The sequence below is a fragment of the Staurois parvus genome, unplaced genomic scaffold (assembly GCF_062004578.1).
Source record: "Staurois parvus isolate SC_StPar_1 unplaced genomic scaffold, SC_StPar_1.0 ptg000696l, whole genome shotgun sequence".
NCBI lineage: Eukaryota > Metazoa > Chordata > Amphibia > Anura > Ranidae > Staurois > Staurois parvus.
This window is the reverse complement of record NW_028318492.1, coordinates 5,773,390-5,796,585: the sequence shown is the minus strand read 5'-3', so window position 1 is coordinate 5,796,585 and position 23,196 is coordinate 5,773,390. Positions and strand designations below refer to the sequence as shown.

Below are 23,196 nucleotides of genomic sequence, written 5' to 3'. Positions count from 1 at the left end.
CACAGAATTGTTACTCAGGGACAGACACAGAATTGTTACTGAGGGACACAGAATTGTTACTGAGGGACACAGAATTGTATGAATTGTATTGAAAGAGTATGTCAGACAACACGCAGAGGAGTGTCAGAGGAGGCCATGTTTTAGGAGCGAGCAGACATGGCAGCAGAGGAAGGGGTCGAGGCAGCACTAGTCGCAGCCAGAGGCCAGTGCTCCCGGTGTCATCCAGCGGTCGTGTCTCCACCGACAACCCTGCCGTCATCGATTGGTTGGCTCGGTCGTCTTCCTCTTCCCAGGTCACCTCTGACACCTACAGCCAACGGTCGGTGGGTACGTCAGACACAACCGTTAGTTGGCATGGCCCGGGAGCAAGCCCACTGAAATCACGTGTCCTCTACCTGCCCCTGTCCTTTGGTGTTCCCTCACCAAGCGAAGTATCGCATGCTGTGGGCTCAGCCCCACTGTACAGTGAGGAAGAGCTAACAGAGGGCGGTCAGGAACGGGGGGAGACATCCGCCTCTTCAGCAGCCAGGCGAAGAAGTACTGGCGAGGAGAGTGGCTCGGTAACCGGTCTAGAGACAGGTCTGTCTCCTGACCCACACGCAGCCGAGGGGGCTAGTAGTGAGGCGGAGACCCTAATTGATGATGATGAGGCTGATCGCACTTGGCAGCCTCGTCGTCATCAGGCTATTTCTTCCGCATCATCAGGAGAAGAGGGTGCCAGCTTGGCAGCGAGCAAAACAGTCGGTGGGTTGCCCAGGAGGCAGCAGGGTCGCAGCAGTGTCAGTGGAGGCAAACGGCCACGGAGTAGAGCACCAGCTCCACTGCAGCCTACCACCACGGCCAGTAGTGGTGCCGGTGTGCACGGAGGAAGTAGCAGTCAGCCAGTGAGGAGTAGCGGGGGCAAAGTTTCCTACTCGGCGGTGTGGCAATTTTTCGTCAAGCCGCCCGAGGAAGTAAACGTAGCCATATGTCGACTATGTGGGCAGAAAGTCAAGCGTGGCCAGGGGGCCCATGTTGGGACTACAGCGTTGCGTCAGCATATGCAGCGTCGCCATTCGGTAACCTGGGAAAACCGTGATAAAGATACGGCGGTTCTGCCTGCCCCAGCCCCCGCTCCATCACCCGCTCCGTTACTTGCTCCGTCACCCGACGTCAATCTCCCTCTATCAGCCAGTCAAGGCTCCAACACCTCTGCTGAGGGGAGTTGTCGCTCGTTGGCATCTTCCGCTCGTTCAGATGCTCCTTCTCCTGCTACTCCTCTTCACGGATTCCGTCAGCAGTCTTTCTTGGAATCCGTTTCCAAGAGACAACAGTTTGCGAGCACGCACCCGACGGTGCAAAAGCTGAACGTCCTCCTGTCCAAGTTGCTGGTGCTGCAGTCCCTCCATTTCCAAGTGGTGGACTCAGCACCTTTCCGAGAAATGATGGCTTGTGCAGCGCCGCGGTGGAGAGTGCCAAGCCGGCATTTCTTCGCCAAAAAGGCAGTGCCAGCCCTGCATTCACATGTAGAAGAGATGGTGGGCCAGTCTTTGAGCATGTCGGTCTCTGCCAAAGTGCACGGCAGCGCCGACGTGTGGAGCTGTAACTACGGTCAGGGACAGTACATGTCATTTACGGCCCACTGGGTGAACGTGGTGCCGGCACAGCCGCACCAGCAACTTGGACAGGTTACGCCGCTTTTGCCTCCACGTTTGCACGTCCTTGGTCCAGAAAAGATGTCCGCCTCTACCACCTCTTCTTCCGCCGTGTCCTCAGCCGCCACCCCCGTGCCAAGTCCCATTACCCGACCGGCATATCACATGTGCAGGGCGCAACGGTGTCACGCTGTGCTGCACCTGATATGCCTTGGCGAACGTAGTCACACAGGGGAGGAACTTCTGAGTGTAATGAACAGAGAAATCGACAGATGGCTGTCTCCGCGCAAACTGAAAATCGGAACCATGTTGACCGACAATGGAAAGAACATGGTGTCTGCTCTGCGTCAAGGAAGGTTATGCCATGCGCCATGCATGGCTCACGTGTTCAATCTGGTTGTCAAGCGGTTCCTAAAATCCACCATCCCACTGCAAGACATCCTTAAAATGTCACGTAAACTTTGCATGCATTTCAGCCATTCCTACACCGCAAAGCACACCCTCCTTGAGCTGCAGCGGCAGAACGGAATTCCACAGCATCGCCTGATCTGCGACGTTGCAACAAGGTGGAATTCAACCCTACATATGTTAGACCGCCTTTACGAACAGCGAAAAGCCATCACCGATTTCCTGATGTTACAAGCGGATAAAGGTACTCCCCTGTGTAACTTAGATGTCAGCCATTGGCAGCTCATGCGTGACACCTGCCGCTTGCTCAGGCCCTTTGAGGAGGCCACGCTATTCGTGAGTCGGCAGGACTATGGGATGAACGACGTCATTCCTCTGTTGCACGTCCTGGAACAAATGCTGTTAACAATGGCTGGTCAGGGTGCGGTAGACGTGGCGCACAGATCTCAACGCCACATGACCCCTGTGGGGGCAGGACAGGAAGAAGAGGAGGAGGTAGAGGAGGACATTGGTGCTCAGGAATTATTGAGTGAAATGGGTGGTTTTTCCACTCAGCGGACAGGAGTGGAGGAGCAGGAGCATCTGGTAGAGGAGGAGGAGGAGACAGAGGACCCAGACGCACCGTGGCAGTATGCAGTGGAGATGGAGGCAGGGAGTCCCTCACATTCCTTGGCACAAATGGCCCATAGCATGCTCGGTTGCTTGCGTAGCGACAGCCGAATAATAACCATCAGACAGAGGGATGACTTTTGGCTGTCCACCTTGTTGGACCCTCGCTACCGTTCAAAAATGGTGGCCTTTTTCACACCTGCTGAGAGGGAGGCCAAAATAACGTACTATAAAAACCACCTATGTAGTCAGTTGGTTTCTGCCTTTCTGCGCCAACGTCCATCCTCAGACACTGTGGGCCCTGTGCGCTCGCGTTCCGCTGCCATGGCAGCAGGGGAGGGGTGGGGTGGTAGGAGCAGTGGCAGCTCCACCAGCAGCGGCTGCCTCAGTCTGCAGTCGATGATGAGTAGCTTTCTTCACCAGCGCAGTGAGGAAACTACTAACCAGCCGCAGCAGCAGCAGCAGCATCAGGTGGACCTGGAGCAGGACCTCAAACAACAGGCTTGGGCCTACTTGGACAGCACCCTGCCAACCGAGGTAGACAATCCCCTTGACTACTGGGCAACGAAACTTGACCTTTGGACCCAACTAGCTGAATTTGCCCTTGAAAGGCTGTCATGCCCGGCCAGTAGCGTGGCATCGGAGCGCGTGTTTAGTGCGGCAGGAGGTATTGTAACTCCGCGGAGGACACGACTGTCCACCCAAAGTGTGGAGAGACTCACGTTTGTGAAAATGAATCAGGCGTGGATTAGTCTGGATTTCAAACCACCAGTTCCTGACACAACTGACTAAATCCGCCATGAATCATGCCCCAAACATGTTAACTCTGCCATGTGCCACTTTCAAGTCTCCTCACACTGCTGGTGGGTTCCATTTTGTCATAGGGTGCTGGCAGATTACGGGCCTCCCATTGCTGCTGCCAGGCCCGTAATTTGCCATGGGCCCCCGTACCGACTCCTCATGCTGCTGCCAGGCCCGTAATCTGTCATGGGCCCCTGTACCGCCTCCTCATGCTGCTGCCAGGTCCAGAGTCTCTCATGGGTCCCTGTACGGCCTCCCATTGCTGCTGTCTCCATCGCCACACTCTGCCATGTGCCACTTTCAGGTCTCCTCACACTGCTGGTGGGTTCCATTTTGTCATAGGGTACTGGCAGATTACGGGCCTCCCATTGCTGCTGCCAGGCCCGTAATCTGTCATGGGCCCCTGTACCGCCTCCTCATGCTGCTGCCAGGTCCAGAGTCTCTCATGGGTCCCTGTACGGCCTCCCATTGCTGCTGTCTCTATCGCCACACTCTGCCATGTGCCACTTTCAGGTCTCCTCACACTGCTGGTGGGTTCCATTTTGTCATAGGGTGCTGGCAGATTACGGGCCTCCCATTGATGCTGCCAGGCCCGTAATCTGTCATGGGCCCCTGTACCGCCTCCTCATGCTGCTGCCAGGCCCGTAATCTGTCATGGGTCCCTGTACGGCCTCCCATTGCTGCTGTCTCCATCGCCACACTCTGCCATGTGCCACTTTCAGGTCTCCTCACACTGCTGGTGTGTTCCATTTTGTCATAGGGTACTGGCAGATTACGGGCCTCTTATTGCTGCTGCCAGGCCCGTAATCTGTCATGGGCCCCTGTACCGCCTCCTCATGCTGCTGCCAGGTCAAGAGTGTCTCATGGGTCCCTGTACGGCCTCCCATTGCTGCTGTCTCCATCGCCACACTCTGCCATGTGCCACTTTCAGGTCTCCTCACACTGCTGGTGGGTTCCATTTTGTCATAGGGTGCTGGCAGATTACGGGCCTCCCATTGCTGCTGCCAGGCCCGTAATCTGTCATGGGCCCCTGTACCGCCTCCTCATGCTGCTGCCAGGTCCAGAGTCTCTCATGGGTCCCTGTACGGCCTCCCATTGCTGCTGTCTCCATCGCCACACTCTGCCATGTGCCACTTTCAGGTCTCCTCACACTGCTGGTGGGTTCCATTTTGTCATAGGGTGCTGGCAGATTACGGGCCTCCCATTGCTTCTGCCAGGCCCGTAATCTGTCATGGGCCCCCGTACCACCTCCTCATGCTGCTGCCAGGTCCAGAGTCTCTCATGGGTCCCTGTACGGCCTCCCATTGCTGCTGTCTCCATCGCCACACTCTGCCATGTGCCACTTTCAGGTCTCCTCACACTGCTGGTGGGTTCCATTTTGTTATAGGGTGCTGGCAGATTACGGGCCTCCCATTGCTGCTGCCAGGCCCGTAATCTGCCATGGGCCCCCGTACCGACTCCTCATGCTGCTGCCAGGCCCGTAATCTGTCATGGGCCCCTGTACCGCCTCCTCATGCTGCTGCCAGGTCCAGAGTGTGTCATGGGTCCCTGTACGGCCTCCCATTGCTGCTGCCAGGCCCGTAATCTGCCATGGGCCCCCGTACCGACTCCTCATGCTGCTGCCAGGCCCGTAATCTGTCATGGGCCCCTGTACCGCCTCCTCATGCTGCTGCCAGGTCCAGAGTGTGTCATGGGTCCCTGTACGGCCTCCCATTGCTTCTGTCTCCATCGCCACACTCTGCCATGTGCCACTTTCAGGTCTCCTCACACTGCTGGTGGGTTCCATTTTGTCATAGGGTGCTGGCAGATTACGGGCCTCCCATTGGTGCTGCCAGGCCCGTAATCTGTCATGGGCCCCTGTACCGCCTCCTCATGCTGCTGCCAGGCCCGTAATCTGTCATGGGTCCCTGTACGGCCTCCCATTGCTGCTGTCTCCATCGCCACACTCTGCCATGTGCCACTTTCAGGTCTCCTCACACTGCTGTTGGTTTCCATTTTGTCATAGGGTGCTGGCAGATTACGGGCCTCCCATTGCTGCTGCCAGGCCCGTAATCTGCCATGGGCCCCCGTACCGACTCCTCATGCTGCTGCCAGGTCCAGAGTGTCTCATGGGTCCCTGTACGGCCTCCCATTGCTGCTGTCTCCATCGCCACACTCTGCCATGTGCCACTTTCAGGTCTCCTCACACTGCTGTTGGTTTCCATTTTGTCATAGGGTGCTGGCAGATTACGGGCCTCCCATTGCTGCTGCCAGGCCCGTAATCTGCCATGGGCCCCCGTACCGACTCCTCATGCTGCTGCCAGGTCCAGAGTCTCTCATGGGTCCCTGTACGGCCTCCCATTGCTGCTGTCTCCATCGCCACACTCTGCCATGTGCCACTTTCAGGTCTCCTCACACTGCTGGTGGGTTCCATTTTGTCATAGGGTGCTGGCAGATTACGGGCCTCCCATTGCTGCTGCCAGGCCCGTAATCTGTCATGGGCCCCTGTACCGCCTCCTCATGCTGCTGCCAGGTCCAGAGTCTCTCATGGGTCCCTGTACGGCCTCCCATTGCTGCTGTCTCCATCGCCACACTCTGCCATGTGCCACTTTCAGGTCTCCTCACACTGCTGGTGTGTTCCATTTTGTCATAGGGTACTGGCAGATTACGGGCCTCCCATTGCTGCTGCCAGGCCCGTAATCTGTCATGGGCCCCTGTACCGCCTCCTCATGCTGCTGCCAGGTCCAGAGTCTCTCATGGGTCCCTGTACGGCCTCCCATTGCTGCTGTCTCCATCGCCACACTCTGCCATGTGCCACTTTCAGGTCTCCTCACACTGCTGGTGGGTTCCATTTTGTCATAGGGTGCTGGCAGATTACGGGCCTCCCATTGCTGCTGCCAGGCCCGTAATCTGTCATGGGCCCCCGTACCACCTCCTCATGCTGCTGCCAGGTCCAGAGTCTCTCATGGGTCCCTGTACGGCCTCCCATTGCTGCTGTCTCCATCGCCACACTCTGCCATGTGCCACTTTCAGGTCTCCTCACACTGCTGGTGGGTTCCATTTTGTCATAGGGTGCTGGCAGATTACGGGCCTCCCATTGCTGCTGCCAGGCCCGTAATCTGCCATGGGCCCCCGTACCGACTCCTCATGCTGCTGCCAGGCCCGTAATCTGTCATGGGCCCCTGTACCGCCTCCTCATGCTGCTGCCAGGTCCAGAGTGTGTCATGGGTCCCTGTACGGCCTCCCATTGCTGCTGCCAGGCCCGTAATCTGCCATGGGCCCCCGTACCGACTCCTCATGCTGCTGCCAGGCCCGTATTCTGTCATGGGCCCCTGTACCGCCTCCTCATGCTGCTGCCAGGTCCAGAGTGTGTCATGGGTCCCTGTACGGCCTCCCATTGCTTCTGTCTCCATCGCCACACTCTGCCATGTGCCACTTTCAGGTCTCCTCACACTGCTGGTGGGTTCCATTTTGTCATAGGGTGCTGGCAGATTACGGGCCTCCCATTGCTGCTGCCAGGCCCATAATCTGTCATGGGCCCCTGTACCGCCTCCTCATGCTGCTGCCAGGCCCGTAATCTGTCATGGGTCCCTGTACGGCCTCCCATTGCTGCTGTCTCCATCGCCACACTCTGCCATGTGCCACTTTCAGGTCTCCTCACACTGCTGTTGGTTTCCATTTTGTCATAGGGTGCTGGCAGATTACGGGCCTCCCATTGCTGCTGCCAGGCCCGTAATCTGTCATGGGCCCCCGTACCGACTCCTCATGCTGCTGCCAGGTCCAGAGTGTCTCATGGGTCCCTGTACGGCCTCCCATTGCTGCTGTCTCCATCGCCACACTCTGCCATGTGCCACTTTCAGGTCTCCTCACACTGCTGGTGGGTTCCATTTTGTCATAGGGTGCTGGCAGATTACGGGCCTCCCATTGCTGCTGCCAGGCCCGTAATCTGTCATGGGCCCCTGTACCGCCTCCTCATGCTGCTGCCAGGTCCAGAGTCTCTCATGGGTCCCTGTACGGCCTCCCATTGCTGCTGTCTCCATCGCCACACTCTGCCATGTGCCACTTTCAGGTCTCCTTACACTGCTGGTGTGTTCCATTTTGTCATAGGGTACTGGCAGATTACGGGCCTCCCATTGCTGCTGCCAGGCCCGTAATCTGTCATGGGCCCCTGTACCGCCTCCTCATGCTGCTGCCAGGTCCAGAGTCTCTCATGGGTCCCTGTACGGCCTCCCATTGCTGCTGTCTCCATCGCCACACTCTGCCATGTGCCACTTTCAGGTCTCCTCACACTGCTGGTGGGTTCCATTTTGTCATAGGGTGCTGGCAGATTACGGGCCTCCCATTGCTGCTGCCAGGCCCGTAATCTGTCATGGGCCCCTGTACCGCCTCCTCATGCTGCTGCCAGGTCCAAAGTCTCTCTTGGGTCCCTGTACGGCCTCCCATTGCTGCTGTCTCCATCGCCACACTCTGCCATGTGCCACTTTCAGTTCTCCTCACACTGCTGGTGGGTTCCATTTTGTCATAGGGTGCTGGCAGATTACGGGCCTCCCATTGCTGCTGCCAGGCCCGTAATCTGTCATGGGCCCCTGTACCGCCTCCTCATGCTGCTGCCAGGTCCAGAGTCTCTCATGGGTCCCTGTACGGCCTCCCATTGCTGCTGTCTCCATCGCCACACTCTGCCATGTGCCACTTTCAGGTCTCCTCACACTGCTGGTGGGTTCCATTTTGTCATAGGGTGCTGGCAGATTACGGGCCTCCCATTGCTGCTGCCAGGCCCGTAATCTGTCATGGGCCCCTGTACCGCCTCCTCATGCTGCTGCCAGGTCCAGAGTCTCTCATGGGTCCCTGTACGGCCTCCCATTGCTGCTGTCTCCATCGCCACACTCTGCCATGTGCCACTTTCAGGTCTCCTCACACTGCTGGTGGGTTCCATTTTGTCATAGGGTGCTGGCAGATTACGGGCCTCCCATTGCTGCTGCCAGGCCCGTAATCTGCCATGGGCCCCCGTACCGACTCCTCATGCTGCTGCCAGGCCCGTAATCTGTCATGGGCCCCTGTACCGCCTCCTCATGCTGCTGCCAGGTCCAGAGTGTGTCATGGGTCCCTGTACGGCCTCCCATTGCTGCTGTCTCCATCGCCACACTCTGCCATGTGCCACTTTCAGGTCTCCTCACACTGCTGGTGGGTTCCATTTTGTCATAGGGTGCTGGCAGATTACGGCCTCCCATTGCTGCTGCCAGGCCCGTAATCTGCCATGGGCCCCTGTACCGCCTCCTCATGCTGCTGCCAGGTCCAGAGTGTCTCATGGGTCCCTGTACGGCCACCCATTGCTGCTGTCTCCATCGCCACACTCTGCCATGTGCCACTTTCAGGTCTCCTCACACTGCTGGTGGGTTCCATTTTGTCATAGGGTGCTGGCAGATTACGGGCCTCCCTTTGCTGCTGCCAGGCCCGTAATCTGCCATGGGCCCCTGTACCGACTCCTCATGCTGCTGCCAGGCCCGTAATCTGTCATGGGCCCCTGTACCGCCTCCTCATGCTGCTGCCAGGTCCAGAGTCTCTCATGGGTCCCTGTACGGCCTCCCATTGCTGCTGTCTCCATCGCCACACTCTGACATGTGCCACTTTCAGGTCTCCTCACACTGCTGGTGGGTTCCATTTTGTCATAGGGTGCTGTATGGCCTCCCATTGCTGCTGCCTCCACCGCCACACTGTGGCTCCACACTCTGGTTTTGGCCCCGTGACTGCCCAAATGAGTGAAGTGTGCGGTGATTCTAAGATCGACGGCACTCATCTGCATGTCATACTGACTGACAGTATTATTTCTCTTCCCCAGCAGACTCCAAGGGCATTTAAATTAAGGGTACAGTGTTCTGCACTAATATAAAGGCTCTCTGAAGCCTAGAAACACCCTTTTTATAAGTTAAATTCGCAGCGAATATATTCGCATCGAATCGAATTTATTCCTCGAATTCGCCGAATCAGCCGAATCGAATTTTGAATACTTCGCTCATCTCTAGTTAATACATATAAGCTAGCAAGTCAGTGGATTCAAACACTGAAAATCTTTATTGGCTACATAAGTATTTCCAGTAAAGCAATGCTAATGTTTTTCAGCCACTATGGCCTTACTCATAGCATAATAAAACACAAAATGGTCACAACGTTTATGGCATCTACTGCCCAACCAATTAAGAAGGTAGAACTGGCAGAACCCAATAAATAAAATTATTAGTAAAATGGCATATAGGAAGAGGAAAGCAAGGATGGTATGGGTAAGGGTTACTGCCTTTGTTTTGTTTTTTTGTTTGTTTTTTGGGGGGGTTGCTAATTATATAGCTATTAGGAAAATGTTCCCTTAGTTTCTGTTAATACAGGAAGTATTTGGAAATCTGTCTAATAGGGACAAAACACAAATTTATTAGAGTTGGAAATGGTTTAAACTGTTCACAATACTCCTCCATTTTGTCCTGGTTTTACAACCCCAATTCCAAAAAAAAATGGGACACTGTGTAAAATCTACATAAAAAGAAAATGTAATGATTTGCAAATCTCATAAACCCATATTAAAAAAAAATAGAAAATAGAAAATTTATCAAACAATTAAACTGAGAAAATGTATCGTTATATGAAAAAAAAGGTTAATTTTGAAATTGATGCCAGCAACATGTCTCCAAAAAGTTGGGACAGGACCATGTTTACCACGGTGTATCATCCTTTCTTCTTTTTACAACACTCTCTAAATGTCAGGGAACTGAGGAGACCAATTGTTAGAGTTTTTGGTGAGGAATGTTGTCCAATTCTTCCTTGATATAGGATTAACTGCTCAATAGTCCTGGGTCTTTTTTGTAATTTTTTTTTTTCCAAGATGCCCCAAATATTTTCAGTTGGTGAAAGGTCTGGACTCCAGGCAGGCCAGTTAAGCACCTGGACTCTTCTACTTTGAATTCCAAACAATTCCCACTCCACGCTCCTGCTGTGAAACTGAACAATGTGATATAAATGATTCACTATCTCAGCTGCTGCAATATACATCCCAGTGATATTTAAACTAATCGGGTAGATATTTTACCACATACCACAAGATATGACATGAATATTAAAAATATGCAAAAAATTTTACCTTGCAGCACCATACATTTGTGCATTATCAAAAAAGCATAAAAGAAATACAGTATTAGTATTAGAGATATCCAACTCCAAAAAACAATGTTTAAGATAAATACGATTATTGCAATTCATGTATACTATTACAGTCCTTCTAGTGTATGTAGTGTGCAAAGTGTGCAGAAACAAACTGTCTTTTATTATGTGCAAAAAACACTATACAGTTCACAGTTTTTCAATAAAGTCTAATCTTCCATATAAAGTGCAATTCCCATGGGACCAATAAAATAAACTTCTCCATACTGCTGTTAGTCCCCTTCAGAGTATCCAATTGCTCCTCATGATAAGGTATCATATTAAAAAGAAAAAAGGAATACCATAATCCTCGTTAGTCCAGATGACACAGTGCCCATGGTTGCTGTAATGCCTATGAAAGTTGTTGGCCTTGGACCCTTTATTTATTAAGTAATTTTCATAATAAAGCATAATAAAGCAAGATAAAAACTTGTTTATGGAAATTAAATGTGCTTATGACATCTAGTATGTCACATTAGAAGATAAAAACCTGTTTAAAGATCTCTACTTGCTTGAGAAGTTAGAAATCCTTATGTTTGGGGTAGATGAGTAGAAATTTAGGGTAGCTAAGAAGCAAAAGTGTGACTTTTCAGATAACAAATATGGTGGTTGAACATGACTCTGTTATCCTCGCGGAACCCTTCTGCTAGCTCCTCCTATGGTGGGTGTGGCACCGCCCACTTTTGGACAGTTTCCAGAAAATTGGTTTAAAAGGCGGAGGTCCAGGCAAGACCAGGAGGAAGCCCCCCTTAGTGGCCAGAGGATGCTCTGATGCTTGGATTTTTGCCAAGGCTATATGGGCTCATCAACTGGTCGCGCCTATGGCTTCCCATGACCCCCTGGGAAATATGGTTCCAATGGGATTTGTTCCTTCCAGCTTCTAACATAGCTTTGGTAATGTATTAATTCTATGCTGTGATGATGTCAAATGATGTGTTTATATCATGCTGTGATGCTCACATTATTACTGGTTTGTGTTATTATGCAGATTATAATAACTATAAGATATATCCTCCTGTGTGTCGTGTGATAATAAAAGTGGAGATTTTGACAGTGCAAGAATATTGCAGTTGGATTCTGTTATTTCTTGGAGTGCCGGGTGAATGCTATGATGTGCCAAGGCAGGTGTTCATTTGGTAGATGGTCTGTCACATGCATAGAATATGTAATGGTTCAATTGCTGATTAACTTGTACCTGCATGACTACATGTTTATTGTGTGCGTGTATATGACTTGCTTTTAGTTATTGCACCCAGCATTTCTATTACAGTTGACAAAAAGAATGTCAAATTTCAATTCTCCTGACCACAGAACAGTTTTCCCCTTTGTAAACGCCCATTTTAAATGAGCTTTAGCCCAGAGAAGATGGCAGCATTTCAGGATCATGTTCAGATATGGCTTCTTCTTTGCATGTCATTGGACACCCAGAGCGTGGCTCATGAGTGAGCCTGCATGATTGCCCCCAAAGTAAGCAGCTTGCTATGAAGATACTCGGCAGGGGGAGGAACCAGATGCACCAGCGGAAGACCCCAGAAGAGGAGTATCAGAGCTGAACTGTGCAAAACCATTGCACAGAGCAGGTAAGTATAACTTGTTTATTATTAAAAAAAAACGTGTTCGAAATTGTTTGATAATTTTTAGACACAGCTATTTACAGATTTGTGAAACTCTGCCAATCTTTACTTCTGAGACACTCTGACTCTCTAAGATGCTCTTTTTTATACCCAATCATGTTACTGTCCTTTTTCCAAATAAACATTAGTTGCTAAATGTTCTTCCAGCTTTTTTTTGTTAGTACCACATACTTGGTCAGCTTTTTGTTGTTCTGAACATGTTGTTGCCATCAATTTCAAAGTGCCCTTATTTTTTTCTGGTACATTTTCTCAGTCTAAACATTTGATATGTTTTCTATTCTCTCTTGTGAATAAAATATGAGTTTATGTGAGTTGCAAATCATTACATTCAGTTTTTATGTAGATTTTACACAGCATTCCAAGTTTTTTGGAATCGGACTTGCACAAGGATAAGAAAATCTCAATAACAGAAAGATATAAAAAAAACTGCAAAACTGTATGTCTCTTCCATTCTATGTAAAACAGAAAAAAAATATTTCGGCTGGAATTAAGCTCTAATATGAGTGATTCTATGTTCACAGGACCAAAGGATTGAGGGTTCAGCCACAAAATGGCCTTCTACTGTCATTTAACAGTCTGAGCTAACTGAAATCCTATTATGTAAATCAAGCAAGTCTCTGAAACAGCAGTTTCTAAAATTATATAATAGTTTCTCCCCCTAACCAGTTCTAATACCCAGCAAGATCAGGTGGGAATTGGCATTTAGGAGTGAATGGCACATAATCACTAGCATTATAGTATATAAAAGTATATTCTTATTATAAATAAGTCATTAATGTATTTATGTCACAGAGTATTTACATTTTAATTTGTCACTCAAAAGCATTATTTTGTTGTTGAATTGGGCCTCAAGTGTTAATTCTTCAGACCAGAAATTCATATATTCCTTAACATAACTAATCTGTAGGGATGTTACAGTATACAGTATTATCTACTGTATATAGCAATAATAGCAACATGTATGGTGAGCGGTACCTGTACTTGGATCCATCGCTCATAGTCCAGGGGTTCAAACAGGTATTCTGGTTTAATGTGAGGAAGAGATGCCCCTTGGTTTCTATATAACATGCAAGAAAGTATGTTTTAAAAAAAATGTACATAGTGCAGTAATTTTAATAAAATTGTTCATATAAAAATATCTTTGCACATAACTGAAATTTAGAGTATGATGGCAAGTCTTGCCCGGATACAGACTCCTTATGAAAATAATCACTGTAGTTTTCCCCAGTGATACGTTAGCACCTGGGATGTCGGCATGCTCTCCCCTTGTCCTCTCTAGAAACATGTTAGTTTAGCTCAACAGATTGTTTCTGTTTGTATTCAGACATACAGTAGATGGTGACTAAATACTGTATATGAAAACCAGTAATTTTCAAATTGCCATACCAATGCAACATGCATATATGATAGTAATACAGCTTGCATAATTTACCAGTTTAATGAAATTATATACTGTATATTATGAATATTTTACCAATGGAAACCTTTTCATATATCTGATTAAATTGCGTATTATAAATATTATACCATTGGAAATGTTTTGTTATATCGGTTAGATTAAATTGTATATGTTAGAAATATTATACCCCCCTTAATGACAAGGCCTCTTTTTGCTACTCGGCGCTGCACTAATTCAACTGATAATTGCGCGATCATGCAATGCTGCACCCAAACGAAATTTACATCCTTTTTTTCACACAAATAGAACTTTTTTCGGTGGTATTTGATCACCTGTGTGCTTTTTATTTTTCACGCTATTAACAAAAAAAGACCAAAAATTTTGAAGAAAAGCGATATTTTTTACTTTCAGCTATAAAAAATATATAGTAAACTCAAAGTTAGTTATAAATTTAGGCCAAAATGTATTCTGCTACATGTTTTTGGTAAAAAAAAATCTCAATAAGTGTATATTGATTGCTTTGTGTGAAAGTTATAGCGTTTACAAACTATGGTATAGATACTGCAATTTACGCCATTTTTTTGCTATACAGCGCTGCGCTAGTTTAACGGACAATTGCGTGGTCATGCAATACAGTATATAAATTAAATTTACATCCTTTTTTTCCCACAAATTGAGCTTTCTTTTGGTGGTATTTGATCGCCTGTGAGTTTTTTATTTTTTGCGCTATAAAAAAAAGGTTGACAATTTTGAGGAAAAAAAACAATATTTTGGACTTTTTGCTATAAAACATGTCCAGTAAAAAAAATGTAAAAATCAAATTTAGTCATAAATTTCTGACAAAATTCATTCTGCGACATGTCTTTGCTAAAAAAAAACCCAATACATGTAAATTAATTGGTTTACGTGAAAGTTATAGCATTTACAAATGGCGGGAAAGATACTGGGATTTTTAATTTTTTTTTATACTAATAATGGCAGCGATCAGCGACTTATGGAGGCGATCAGTGACTTATGGTGGGACTGCGGAACTGCGGCGGTCATCCGCGGCCGTGATCGGCGGGACAGGTAGGGCGGTGGCGCACCTCGCGCGCGCCCCCTACCTGTTTTGAAAACACACGTTTTAAAAAATGTGGTTTTGCCCAGCCGTGCCGCCCTGCCAACGTATTTCTACAGTGGCTGGGCAGCATGTGGTTAATTCAATTTTAAATATTATACCATTGGAAGTGTTTTGTTTTATCAGCTTGATTAATTCACATTAAGTTATAAAATATTATACCATTGGAAGTGTTTTGTTTTATCAGCTTGATTAATTCACATAAGTTATATATATTATAGCATTGGAAGTGTTTTGTTATACCTGTTTGAATAAATTATATATATTATAAATATTATACCATTGGAAGAACTTTGTTAAGTATGATAAATACAAAATTCAGAGATATTCTGTATGTAATTCCTGTGCTATTTTAAAGAGCCCTTCTAGTTCTTATCTTAGACTACAGAATGATTCACCTTTATGATGTAGAGATCTGATAGTGATAGTGGTTGAGTAGCATAGCAAAAGACAACTAGGCAGGGCTGACAACATTCAGTCCACAAAAGCGCTGCGTTTTGTCAGCTCACATCGGGGCTTAAAAGCTGATTGCATTTCTGGCAAATAAGTATTTCTCTGTACTTGCAAGGTCTTTAAAGGAATAAAACATTATACAATGTGCATGAATTGCAGAGATGTACTGCATATGTTTTTTTTTAAATTGCCTTGACATACACTTGCCTTGGGCGAGCTCTGGAGATAAATTTGGGAGAAACTTAAGTGGAGTTTGGCAAAATTCTTCTATCTGCCTAAAGAAACATGCTGGAACAGCCTTACTTGACTATTTCTGAACATCTAAATCAATGTTATTTATGAATTTTTTTTTGTGACAGATCCCCAACAAACTATGTAATGCTCACAACCGTTTACCTGAAATCAAGCTGGTAACTCAGATCACTGATCTGGGGTCAGCAACAACCTAAACATCAACATCTAGTTCATGAAATGAGCATTGTTTAAAACAGCTATTCTCAACCAGGGTTCCTCCAGAGGTTGCTAGGGGTTTTTTGAGCTGTAGCTGATTGACCTCCTATTTGATAATGCCTGCAATGTTGCAGAACCATCACCACTTGACAAAACCAGCAGCATGATACCAATATTCTTTTTCATTGGCTGTAAAAGGTGACATTCAGACAGCAGTGAAAGAGTTTTATTTTGCCTATTGACTTAACAATGTATAAGGCATTTTCTCTTTGCTCCCAGATGAATTTGTTCCCAGAGACCTAAAAAATTATGTTGGGGTTCCTCTGGAGCAAAAATGTTGAGAAAGGCTAATTTAATGGATAAATACACATTAAAATAAAATGGACCTATCCTTTTAGCCCCTTTGCCCTGACCCAGATGATCCCACCCTCCCCCTCCACAGATACATACTTATCTTGATCTGCTGGCCACAGCTTTCGGTGTTAGGCTCAATCCTGGATCAACCTTACCTATAAATGTTAGTATCCAGTTATATTCTGTGTATCCAAGAAAGAATCCAGGCCTTTTTTAACGCAATCCACTGAGCTGGCCAGAACCAACTCTTGAGGGAGTCTATTACACATTTTCACAGCTCTTTCCACAAACCTTTCCGTGTTTGGAGATTAAATTTATTTTCCTCCAGACGTAGAGTGCCCCCTTGGCCTCTGTGATGACCTCAGGGTGAATAACTCTACACTGAGTTCACTATATGAACTACTGATGTATTTATTTATGCATGTTGATCATATCCCCCCTCAATGTCCTCTTCTCAAGAGAGAATAAATTAAATTTCTCTAATCTTTCCTCTAGGTTAGCTCCTCCATTGCTCTTATCAGTGTGGTTGCCCTTCTCTGTACTTTCTCCACTTACCCAATGTTCTTTTTGTGAATTGGTGCCCAAAACTGAACTGCATATTCTAGATGAGGTTTTACTAATGATTTTTACAGGGGTAAAATTATATCTCTCTCTCTGGAGTCTATACCTCTTTTAATACAAGAGAGGATTTTTCTTGCTTTAGAAACTTGGCATTGCATGCCATTATTAAGCTTGTTATCTACCAGACCTCCCAGATCCTTCTCCACCATTGATTACCCCAGCTGTACCCCCCCCCCAATATGCATGATGCATGCATACTCTTAGCTCCCAAGTGCATAACCTTACATTTATCAACATGAAACCTCATTTGCCACATAGTTGCCCAATTAAACAGTGAATTGAGGTCAGCTTGCAAGTTGGAGACATCCTGTAAGGACATTATTCCACTGCACAGCTTGGTGTCATCTGCAAAGACCAAAATGGTATTTTAATCCCAGACCCTATATCATTTATAAATATATTAAAAAGTAAGGGTCCCAACACTGAACCTTGGGGTACACCACTGACAACCCTAGACCATTCAGAGTATGAATCATTAACCACTACTCTCTGAATACAATCTTTTAGCCAGTTTTCTATCCATTTACATACAGATTTTTCCAAGCCCATAGACTTTACCTTACACATTAGCCGTGTATGGGGAACTGTGTCAAATGCTTTTGCAAAATCCAAGTACACCACATCCACCTCCACCCCTCTGTCCAAGGTTTTGCTCACCTCCTCATAAAAAGAAATCTGATTTGTTTGACAACTTCTGTCTTTCATGAAACCATGCTGTCTGTTGCTTAAAATATTTTTTTCCAGCAAGAACTCTGTGAGGTCTTTTATTAAACTCTTCAGTATCTTTACAACTATAGAAGTTAAACTAACAGGTCTATAATTACTTGGTAAAGATTTTGACCCCTTTTTAAATACTGGCACGACATTGGCCTTACGCCAATCCAATGGTACTAAAGAGTCCCTAAAAATTAGAAACGATGGCTTAAAAATGACAGAGCTCAATTCTTTAAATGATCCATATAAGTAAACAACAATTGCCCAAACAGGGACATGGACTACAACAAAAACATGATAGAGGTCCTGACACCTACCCAGACTATTAAAAAAATACAACAATATTTCAATACCTTGCAGCTGACCAGTCCTTATATATGGTGGCTGGATTTGTTTTAAATCTATTTATACCTGGTGATATTGCCATTAACACTTATTCTTAGGTGACAATACTCACTCACTGTACTGTGTCTATGGAGTTGCAGCATTCTTACTCTAAGGCAGGAAGTTTGTAAGCACTACAGAATTCCTTTCTCAACATTGCCATAAGATAGGTGGAGGTGTTATGTGGTCCACAGAGGGAAACTAGAGAGAACTGATAACATACTGTAGCTTGAGATTTAAGTGCATCAGACACACAGGAATTTTTTAGCCCACAAGATTTCCAGCAGGATGAATTGGTAGTTTTTGCAGTTATCAAAGAGGTATAACAAAATTAAATTGTACATTAAACAGATCAGTAGGGGGCAAATAAGAAAAGCTTATTGTTAGAGTTTACAAACACTTTATGTATTGTCTTATTTATCTCTATGGTTCGTTAGATTGGCTGAAACTGTAACAATCCTATAGATCTGCTACAGAATGTTCCATACCCAGCTCTGTCTAAATTTATATAAAAGAAAGATGGTGGACTTTTCCACCAAACACCACATATTATCAGCACAATTCAGTTCACAGATGAAACAATTAGGAACCACAGAATACATCTGCTGCAGCAGTGCAAGGGGGGAATTCTTACCTAAAATAATCGCTTACAAATAAATGGGATGCATACTAAAATGTCTTAAAATAACAGGCTTTCTAGCCTACATTAAGAAAAAAATTACAACTAGCTTGTTGTTAAACAACCTCCTACAAGCATGCTGATTATTTTATGATGCAGCTGCTGCCCAGGGATATAGCATGTACAAAGGGAAATAAATATACATTACTTTCACTTTTTCTTAATAGTTCATGCATTTTCACTTATGTAATGGTTCATTTATGTAATTTATGCATTTCTTTTAAAGTTCTTGGCAGTATTGTAATTTTGGACAAACATGACTAAGCACAGTATCTTTGCCGGTGGAAAATAACTGCTATTTCTTTAAAATCTCTCCATGATAATTTATCATACATTAAATGTTCATCAAATGTTTATTGCTTGTACCGTCTGCTTAATTGATGTCAATTAGCTTTTATAATTGATGTAGCTGAGGTTTTCATTGAGTACCAGGCTGACTTGTCCACTTTAATTAATTTCTTAGAAGTCATCTGATTGCTGTCAACACACTTAGCGGTTACACTTATTTATACATAGTACTATTTTAGCCCTAAGCAGCCAAATCTGACATACTTCTATGTAAAACAAACTCTGTTAACCAGCTGGAAGCTTATAACTCAGAAATACAAAGGTCACCAATAGTTTACTTTTTCCAAGCAAAACAACCACTTTAAGTAAAACTTTAAATAACCTGGCCAAATAGAGGCCCATGTAAGTCATAAGAAGCAGTCTCAAATGCAGAAGTTTATGTAATCACAAAGTACAGCCCTGGCCAGCAGTCCCTTAAAAGATAAGTCACATCGCGTGGGCATCTTCTGTTGCTTGATTGGGCAGTACGGCAGGGGGAGCAGAGGGAGAAGACAGGGAAACTTTGATTGGCTGGTGGAGCACATCGGTGAGGCTGGCAACTGTTCTGGTAGAGAGACCTGTCTGTGTGCCTGTATACCAGACGCATCTCTACTTGCTATGCTGCTGAACACTGAGACCTTTTTCTACAGAGTGAGATTTCTTGCCAGATCCAGCTCCATCCCTGAACTCTTTCCATTGCACCGGACAGACTGTGGGGCTAAAATCTTGTCTTTTCCTTTGTGATAGAGATAGGGTGGCCTGCTTCTTCCACCTTCATAAAGCCTGCAGGATTGACTATCTGGGGTCTAAATGCTGAATGGAGGACACTACGGAACACTGATGGTGGCCCATTTGGGCTTCCCTAATTGTATCAGGTTAACCCTGTTATTTCTGTAACTGTCTAAAAAGAACTTACAGGCATTATTTCTGTTCAAATAAAGCTCACTTCATCACTGCTGGTGTGTCAGTAAGTTGTCTGGTCAGTTAAGGGTGGGTCACCACTGGGAGTGGCAGGAGGACCCAACAGTCCAGCAGATCCTTTGGGAGTCAGAGCTGCAAAAATGTTAATGAGCATATTGGAAACTGTTGGAAACAGATTTCACATTTCCCATGGCTACTGATGAGCACTCTATCTAAGAGCTTTCTAAGATAGATAGATAGATAGATAGATAGATAGATAGATAGATAGAAAATGCAAATCAATAAACAGGATGCAACCATGCAAGGGTGGAATCTAGTTTGAAACTGTTCACAGTCTGAACGTATAATATACCTTATACTTATTGTGATACTTTTAGGAACACTGTGAAGCTGCATTTTAACTTTGCTACAATAGTGTTTGCAATTCACTGCTTTAAACATTTTAAATCAGTGCTCTCTGTTATCACATAAATGATACAAACCCATAAAGCATGATGGTAAACCTCGCATTTAGCTTCATTTGTTGTGAAATTGTATATTAACAAAAAAGTTATTAAAATCACAAATAATAACTATCCTTACTTGAGGAAAGTGAGCAGTGTCGCATGCTGCCAGTGGAGCTGCAGGACTCTTTCTGTGGGATCAGCGGGCAATGACTGGCTTGCAGTAATTCCAGGAAGCATCTGTCCACTCAGGTAGAACAGCATGTCATAAATTGTTTTTGCCTGCTTGCCAAGGTTTATTGTTTTCGGGGCCTTTCCCTCAGACTTTGACAGCTTGACTTTGCATACAGCACTGGATCCAAAAGGTAAAAAGAAAGAGTAACATCAAGTGCTGAATATTTGCCAAAAATTAAAGCAAACTTTTCTTTTGCCAAAGTGTACAGAAACTACTGCCAATGCTGAACTTGTTAGCTTATATACATTGTGTGCCACCACCTTGCCTCTCTTACAGCAGAAAGGTAAAATCAGGCTGTCAATGACAGGAACCTCTGGCCTACCTGTGAAAGTAATATCTTAATGTTCTCTGCATACATCTGAGTCCCTGGGGGAGTGTCTTGGGGAATGATCACTTTAAAGGAAACATCTTGCCCATTCACCATCATATACGTACCTTTATTTTGCTCACTGTCACTTGTTTAAAGAAGCTGAAGGACATACCCAGAGCTTTTGTATATGAAGGAGCATGTGACATGTGACAGTAGGAGTCTCTGGCCCTGTGTAAGGCTGCTTTTCACACTTTAGCTGTGTGTCTGTTTGGGTTGCAATTTGTTTTTATTTTTTTTGTTTTACAGGCATTTTTGCTCATTTGTTCAGGTGTCTGAGGCTTGAGCATTTTATAAAAAAAATATTTTTTAGCCAATGGAAAGCTAGTTACTAAGGAATAAAAACACATATTAAGGAAACGTTTTCATGTTTTTTCACAGATGTTAGCAAGTTTTTCAGGAGTTCCCATGGAAGTCTATTGGAGCCGAAAATGCTTGCAACTTGAAGCTAGGAGATCAAAAGAAGCCCATGTACTTTTTTGAGCTACATGCTACAAATAATAAAAAATATTCAGGCTTTAATCAACACTACCCTCAGGTGTGAATAGGCACAACTGAAAACCATGGGATGCTTTGAATACATTCATTAGGAGACTGCAAGCAGGCAGGTAAATGTGTCTTATTGCAGAAGAGATACAGTATCTCACAGAAGTGAGTACACCCCTCACATTTTTGTGGATATTTTATTATATCTTTTCAAGTGACAACACTGAAGAAATGACACTTTGCTACAATGTAAAGTAGTGAATGTACAGCAAGTATAACAGTGTAAATTTGCTGTCCCTTCAAAATAACTTAACACACAGCCATTAATGTCTAAACCACTGGCAACAAAAGTGAGCACACCCCTAAGTGAAAATGTCCAAATTGGGCCCAATTAGCCATTTTCCCTCCCTGGTGTCATGTGACTCATTAGTGTTACAAGGTCTCAGGTGTGAATGGGGAGCAGGTGTGTTAACTTTGTCTCATTGTCTCATACTGGTCACTGGAAGTTAAACATGGCACCTCATGGCAAAGAACTCTCTGAGGATCTGAAAAAAATAATTTTTGCTCTATATAAAGATGGCCTAGGCTATAAAAAGATTACCAAGACCCTGAAACTGAGCTGCAGCATGGTGACCAAGACCATACAGCGGTTTAACAGGACAGGTTCCAAACAGAATAGGCCTCGCCATGGTCGACCAAAGGGGTTGAGTTTACCTGCTCAGCGTCATATCCAGAGGTTGTCTTTGGGAAATAGACGTATGGGTGCTGCCAACATTGCTGCAGAGGTTGAAGAGGGGATCAGTCTGTCTGTCAGACACCGCCTGGCGGTATCTCTAGCAACCCACAGCGCGGGGTTCCTCAGGGCGCGGGGTCTAAGTCCCAATCTGCTTATTCACCAGGGCCCCTGATGGTGGTGATGGACTTGGAGCAGACTGAGACCAGGTCGTGACCCCTGAGTACGTCCGGCAGTGGTAGAGAGTACCGTCAGAGGTGTTGCGGGAATAGAGCCTGACGTGAAGAGGTTGGTAGGCCTAGCAGCAGGGACTAATCCATGCGGGATGGATGGACAGTCAGCATAACGTAAGGTGTAGTCAGGCAGGCCGGGTCAGCAACGTGCGGGCAGCGAGGTACCAGAGGAGCAGGCAGAGAATGGTCAGGGTCACGTGCCGGGTTCAGCAACTAACGGGCAGCGAGGTACCAGAGGATCAGGCAGGAGAGTGGTCAGGTCAAGCCAGGGGTCAAGCAGGAGACAATCAGCAGGGTCAGGATCAAGCAGAGGTTGGCAACAGGAAACTTCACAAATCAGATCACAGGAACAGGACAATAAGACCAAATGGCAATTGCACATAGCTCCTGTCCTGTTTAAATAGCGCGCCCTGCGCTGTCATTGGTGCCAGGCGCGTGTTCACGATCGCGAGTACGCATGCGTGGCTGTTGCCGCTGCCGCGATCGCCCAGGTCCCGCTGCCCGCTGGCTAGAGCGTGTCGGTGTCCTGTGCATGAGCCGCCCGGCGTATCGCGGCAGAACACCTGACCCCTGACACTGTCAGTGCTCAGACCATACGCCGCACACTGCATCAAATTGGTCTGCATGGCTGTCGGCCCAGAGGGAAGCCTCTTCTAAAGATGATGCACCAGAAAGCCTGCAAACAGTTTGCTGAAGACAAGCAGACTAAGGACATGGATTACTGGAACCATGTCCTGTGGTCTGATGAGTCCAAGATAAACTAATTTGGTTCAGATGGTGTCAAGCGTGTGTGGCAGCAACCAGGTGAGGAGTACAAAGACAAGTGTGTCTTGCCTACAGTCAAGCATGGTGGTGGGAGTGTCATGGTCTGGGGCTGCATGAGTATTCCAGCACTGGGGAGCTACAGTTCACTGAGGGAACCATGAATGCCAACATGTACAGTGACATACTGAAGCAGAGCATGATCCCTCCCCTTCGGATACTGGGCCACAGGGCAGTATTCCAACATGATAACGACCCCAAACACACCTCC

At 46.3% G+C, this 23,196-nt stretch overlaps 1 protein-coding gene across 1 annotated transcript in view; it reads right to left on the bottom strand.

Annotated features, from left to right (window-relative positions):
- CFAP47 (cilia and flagella associated protein 47) overlaps window positions 1-23,196 on the bottom strand; it is a 772,366-nt gene that overhangs the window by 529,794 nt on the left and 219,376 nt on the right. Inside the window, exons 31-32 of the mRNA XM_089653003.1 lie at window positions 20,249-20,461; window positions 13,223-13,304 (exon numbers count right to left, since the gene is read on the bottom strand). Coding sequence (XP_089509129.1) covers window positions 13,223-13,304; window positions 20,249-20,461 — 295 coding nt within the window. The remainder of the gene's footprint in view (window positions 1-13,222; window positions 13,305-20,248; window positions 20,462-23,196) is intronic.